Source organism: Neofelis nebulosa, chromosome 3 (assembly GCF_028018385.1).
Source record: "Neofelis nebulosa isolate mNeoNeb1 chromosome 3, mNeoNeb1.pri, whole genome shotgun sequence".
NCBI lineage: Eukaryota > Metazoa > Chordata > Mammalia > Carnivora > Felidae > Neofelis > Neofelis nebulosa.
The window spans coordinates 144,618,578-144,625,047 of NC_080784.1; the positions used below are offsets into that span (position 1 = coordinate 144,618,578).

The 6,470-nt window shown below is 50.5% G+C and overlaps 1 protein-coding gene across 1 annotated transcript; it reads left to right on the top strand.

Moving 5' to 3' along the window:
• The first annotated feature begins 621 nt into the window (after positions 1-621).
• Positions 622-5,128, top strand: SOWAHB (sosondowah ankyrin repeat domain family member B). Its single transcript, XM_058722171.1, has one exon. It carries the CDS (start codon positions 1,165-1,167, stop codon positions 3,508-3,510), a length of 2,346 nt encoding a protein of 781 aa, XP_058578154.1. The 5' UTR covers positions 622-1,164; the 3' UTR covers positions 3,511-5,128.
• Positions 5,129-6,470: the final 1,342 nt, after the last annotated feature.

The window sequence follows — 6,470 nt, forward strand, 5'->3', positions numbered from 1 at the left end:
GGTTAAAGTAGGCAAGCTTGTAATGTGCACCTTAATAGGCTTCAGCGTGTGGGGAGAAACCTTACATTCTGAGAGAAAAGACAAGAAACACCACTCAGGCCAACACAAAAGGGACTGCATAAAAATCTCTTCTGTTCACAAACTTTGGAGTAAATAGTAGCAAGGTAACAATAGACAACAAATACCTTAACTGCATAGTTCCTGTTCCCTTAAAGCTGCTGGGGCAATCAACTATCTGATTTTTCCTAAACGTGAGACAATTACTAAGGCAAAGAAAGGCCGAAACCAACCGGCAACTTTCAGCATGATTTCTCTTTTCAGTACAGACTTAGGTGTATTTAGATCTCTTGCAGCCGGGTGCCGGAGGAGAAGCCGGGGCAGTGTGTCCAGATCAAGGAAGGCTTATTTGGGACGCAAAGTCTTCAATACCACGACTTCAATACCACCTCAGGGAATCTGAAATTACTACCCCAGAGCGTTAATAAAGGCACCTTTTTGGGAGACCGCAGAATGCCAGTAAATTTACACCTTCTTCCCCACCCATCGACTTTCGCCATGACTTGCGCAGGAACGGGTTTTCCTTGCTTTCGTTTCTATGTGGCCGAGACCCAAAGGAGCGGCCGGTCGCTTACCTGCTTTCCATTTCCCGGCCCGGGAGGGGCTCCTGGTCCTGCAGAGAGGTTCGCTGCCGGCTCCCTCTGGCTGGCGACTCACCTACGGAGCTGTCTCTGGCTGGGACCAGCCTGACTCATCTGGGAGAGGTGGCAGGGCCGGGGAGACCTCAGAGAGCGGAAGGACAGGAGGAGGCGGGCCGGGCCCTTCCTCCAGAGCCAGGGAAGAGGCGTCGCCGGGGCGCAGGTGAAACCGATTCCGACCTATCCCGGGAACTTTCGCTGCGGGGACTCGCTGGGAGAGGCCCGCGTCGCGCAGGGGCGGTGGGGGAACCGCCCTCTCCCACCCGGACTGCGTGCGGGGGCTCAGCCCGGGGGCCTCGCGCGCTCTTGGCGCGCTCCGGGACTGCAAGCAGCGCCGCCCTCCACGGCTGATGGAGGCGGGTGGCGCCGCCCCGAGCGCAGGTGACACACCGCAGGCCAGGGTTTCGGCTGGCAGGGGAGAGCGCTGGGAGGGCGCGGACACCCGGGGCCAGGGGACGACAAGGCAGCGATGGCCCGAGAGTTGAGCCAGGAGGCACTACTGGATTTTCTGTGCCAGGCTGGAGGAAGAGTGACCAACGCCGCCTTGCTGGGCCACTTCAAGAGCTTTCTCCGAGACCCCGACGCGCCCCCCAGCCAACACCAGCGCCGCCGCGAGCTCTTCAAGGGCTTCGTCAACTCGGTAGCCGCAGTGCGCCAGGACCCCGACGGCACCAAGTATGTGGTGCTCAAGAGGAGGTACAGGGACCTTTTGGGGGAGGAGGGGCTGCAGCGACCCCGCGACCCGCCCGCTGCCGCCGCCCCTGCAGGGAGAGCTGCTCCCTGTTCCCCGCAAGGCGCGCGCCAAAGGGATCCGCCGCCGCAGCCGCCCAGGAGGCGGCGGCACGAGAAGGGGCCAGAGGAGGAGCCAGCAGGTGCCGCAGCCCCAGCCGCCCACGCAGGTTGTAATGGACTCACCGCCAGCCGCACCCGGGAGGCAGCCCGGGGAGGCGGCGGGCGGAGGGGCGGCTCTGGCCACAGGGCCGGAGCGAGGTGCGCGGCTGTGGAGACGCAGGGCCGCTGCTGCTGGGAATGCCACCAAAACAGCCTGGAGGGACTCCCGGGCGAGCAGGTGCTCGGCGCAGTCCCAGACCCCGCCACCGCCACCGCCACCGCCGGGGACAAGCCGGCGCGTGTCCCGCTGGCCCGGGATGATCGCGAGCCTCCCGGGCAGCAGCCGGAAGGCTTGCCCGCTGAGCACGCACCGGTGCCCACAGCGCCCTGCTCTCCTCCTGCAACCGTCGAGGCTGCTGGAAGTGGTGTTTGGCCGCCTCCTCTCCTGTCCCTCCCTACTTCCCCTGCAGACCAGCCAGAGCTGCTGACCCCGAGCTCTCTGCATTATTCCATCCTGCAGCAGCAGCAACAGCGCACTTGGGAATGGGTGGCCAGACATCCCCAGATACCCAAGGCCCGGAACCAAGGACCCATCAGAGCCTGGTCAGTGCTGCCAGACAATTTCCCCCAGATACCATCTGAGCCCAACTTCTGTGTCCCAGAACCTGACTCAGAGCCTCTAGACCCCTCTCTTTCATCTCATTCTCTCCTTCCTGTTGTTCCGGAATCCTGTCCCCAGAATCCTCCATTGACGATCTTTCGTAGCATTCGTAGTCAGCTGTCCCTCCAAGATCTGGATGACTTTGTGGACCAAGAGAGCCATGGAAGCGAGGAGAGCAGCAGTGGGCCCAAAGAGTCCCCAGGGGGTTCTGAAGAGGGGCTGCAAGTTACCCTGGGAACCCCAGATTGGAGAAAGCTCAGGGATCCGGCTGGGGGCCTTTCTCCAAAAGAGGGCAGACCCAGCAGGAGCCCTCAGGGCCTCAGAAACAGAGGGGATGGTCACACCTCTCAGCAGGTCTCGACAAAGGCTAATGGCCTTGTAGGCCACCCCCAGGAGTCTTTCCCCTGGCCAACTCCCAAGTTAAGGAGAGCCCTCAGGAGGAGCTCACAGGCAGGGAGAGCCAAATTGTCTTCTTCCGATGAGGAGTGTCTTGAGCAGGACTTGCTGAAAAGGACTCGTCGCCCACCACGGTCCAGGAAACCCTCCAAGGCAGGAGCAGTGTCCAGCCCAAGAGTGGATGCTGCTTTGACACCACAACCTGCAGACATTAAGGCTGCTGCTGCTGAGTGGCGTCCTCACACCCCCTGGGCCGAGGGTAGGGAGGAATCTGCAGCCTTGGTCCCGCACAGACCTGAGCACAAGTCATCTCTGGTCCCCCTAGATGCCAGGGAACATGAATGGATCGTGAAGCTTGCCAGTGGCTCTTGGATTCACGTGTTGACTTTGTTTTGGGAGGACCCCCAGCTGGCTCTGCACAAAGACTTCTTGACTGGGTACACAGCCTTGCACTGGATAGCCAAACATGGTGACCTCAGGGCCCTTCAGGACTTTGTCTCTAGTGCACAGAAAGCTGGGGTTACTCTTGATGTAAATGTGAAGTCCAGTTGTGGATATACCCCTCTGCACCTTGCAGCCATTCACGGCCACCAGGGGGTCATCAAAGTGCTAGTGCAGAGGTTGGCTTCTCGGGTCAATGTCCGGGACAGCAGTGGGAAGAAGCCATGGCAGTATCTGACCAGTAATACCTCTGGGGAGGTATGGCAGCTACTGGAAGCCCCTCGGGGAAGGCCCATTTTTCCTGTCTATCCTTTAGTCCGAAGCTCTTCCCCCACCAGGAAGGCCAAGAGCCGGGAAATATCTAGAAATATCACCCGGAAGTCTTCCTTTGCTGCACTACTCAAAAGTCAGCACAGCAAATGGAAATTGGCCAACCAGTATGAGAAATTCCCCAATCCAAGGGAAAGAGAAGAGTACAGTGACTGAGGTGGGCCCCTCTTTTGAACATGCAGCCACACACCACACACCAGCACATCCTTGAGGTATTCATTGAGAAAATTCAGGGGGAATAGAAAAATTGCTGAGGCGTTGGTAAGGAAGAGATCGTCTGATGTGGTTTACCTCGTGTTTACCTGCCTGGATTTTATGTCAGCACATCCTGGACCTTAGGGGTCACCCAAACTTTCTGACAGCTCAAGTCTTTGGGCCAGTGAAACCTAGACACAGGGCAGAGTCAGACTTAAAACCCAGTAAATAGTCTTCCTCTTTCCTTGTCACCACAGATCTGGGCACAGTGAGCCACATTGGTTTTCGAAGCAGCAGCCCCAGGCCTTGACTACAGAGAGAACAGATGTTTAAGAAAAAGGGAGGCAATTCAAGGGATTGAGGAAGCTCAAACAAAATCCTCTGGCTAGTACCTCTCTGGCCTCTATTCATTTGGAGAATAAATCCTGGCTGAGTGGAAAGCACCAGGTTTGAAATCAGATGGCTCCTATTTTCTTCTTTTTCTCTTTTTCTTTCTTCCTTCCCTCCCTGCCTCCCCCTCCTTCTCCCCTTCCTCCTTCCCTCTCCTTCTTTCCTTCCTTCCTCCTTCCTTCCTCCCTCCCTCCTCCCTCCTTTCTTCCTTCCCTCTTCTTTCTTTCCCTTTCTTTCTTTCTTTCTTTCTTTCTTTCTTTCTTTCTTTCTTTCTTTCTTTCTTTCTTTCTTTCTTTTCTTTCTTTCCAAATCAATGAAATAAAATTATTGCTGGAGAGTTGAACTTATTTTAAGATTCCTCAGCCCTATCTTCAGATCTTCCTTTGAATACAACCTAAGGTGGCTAATATGTGAGATGATTAATACCTTATTTGTATCTCTTCTCCACGATTAGAGAAGCAGTTAGGTAAGATCCAGTTATGACTGGCATTCAGGCTCTGCTTTTTTAAATAAATCAACCTAAGGGAAACTTTCCAAATGTAAAAACTGTTGGCTCATTTGCATAGTTGCTGAAATCATCTTTCATGGAAACTCCCTGTGTAACAAATGGCAAAATCAGCATTAGTAGTTGTCAATAGGATGGAAGAGCCAATGTTCATATTCTGGGGAAGCAATAAGGGTTAAGAGGTAAATGCTTCCCCACCGGGAATTTTCTAAGCTGCTAAAAATATAATTTAATTTGCACTAAACTTGTTGCCAATTAAGATTAAACATTAGCCTTGAAGTGCTGTATCTCTAACAGGAAGTGTTCCTTTTATTTGTTTGTGATGGTTCTGATCTCTGTGGGTCCATGGAATGAGAGAATGGCTACTCTGTAAATTGCAGTAGAACATTAAGATTTCAGAATGTAAATTCAAACAGAGCTGAAAAATTAAATTTCCATATGGAAATTGTTAATTTTTTATGGAATGTTTTCATGTGCAATGTCAGTGATGTATTTTCACAGTATTTTTGTGTTTCTTCTGGTTATTTTTCACCATTGAAATATCAACAAATCTTTATAAGTTATTGTACTTATGCTGATTACTATTGACTTTCTTCTTTAGAAAATTGTGTTTCAAATGAGTGTCAAATATTTCTTTGTACTTTTACCTTATAATTTTGCTGAAATAAATATAACTCTGTTCAATTAGAAAACATATTTTTTTACAAGATAGGTATAATTTTACAAGATAGGTATAATACATAACTCTACCGGTTGTTTTTTTCCAAAAAGACCTTTATAAGAGATGAAGCTTTGGCAAATCAAATCAAGAAAAAAACAACGATCACAGACGGTGGGGGCATGGTTAGGAGAAATGAAATTTGAAAGCATAAAGATAAACAACTATATAAGTACCCTAGTGAGAGATTTTCAAGGAAAAAAATTTATAAATATCAACTTTTTTTTAAAAGTCAAGGAATGTTTTTACCTTACCATATTTTCATCACAACATCAATTTATTCAGCAAACATATTATTGCCTAGTGCTGGGGGGTTTACAAGGGTGAGTGCGCTGTGACCTCACCTTTCTTGAAACTTACCATCTAATAATTCATCTTAACTTAAAATCTAATGAGATCTGTTGCTGATTGATGTATATCGTATCTTGCTCCCAAGGTGTCTTTCAAAGCTGCATTATATTAGATATAAGCTTTTAAAATGAGACAGAGAGTGGGGCGCCTGGATGGCCCAGTTGGTTAATTGTCCTACTCTTGATCTCAGCTCAGTTCTTGATCTCAGGGTCATGAGTTCAAGTCTCACCTTGAGCTCCACACTGGGTGTGAAGCCTACTTAAAACAAAATGAGACAAAGAGAAAAAAGGTGGTACCAGGAATGAGGACAAAACAACCACATTGCAAGAAAAAATTTTCAAAGTGTCCTAAGTACAAAATTCAGTGCTCCAGAGAATTTCAAAGGAGAGATTTCCTTGGGCTGGGAAAATCAGGGAGGGCTTCATGGAGGCTCCCATGGAGGCCTGGGATCTTCAAGTGAATGCTGCTGGCTTTCCAAAGAAACCAGCTTTATTGGTTCTACCACATTCTTGACATCTGTTTCAGTGTGTGATTTGCATAGCACTGGTGTTGACAGATGGCTCACTGGTTAGAACACAGTCCTGGGTCTTATGTTGATTCTTATGAGGATTCAGGTTCCTTTGGCCTTTGTCCACACATCATACTTATGGCTTTGGTTAACTCTCTTACATGGTCAACATTTATGTTAGGAGGGGGCAGGGCTGAAGAGGGTACTGAGAGCAGAGTAAAATACAAATCTGATTGTGTCACTCTCTTGCTCAACTTGTGAAGTCCAGGCTAGGAGGGCTGACAGGCCTACAGCATATTTTTCCAGCCTCCTGCCAACCACTCCCTGGCATGAACCCTAAACTGCAGCCACACCAGACCCACTGGAGTGCTAATGGCCCTACCCTCTCAGTTTCTGTCTTGGTGCTAAATTCCCTCAGCTCAGAATCCCTATCACAGTTTAAGTGGCAA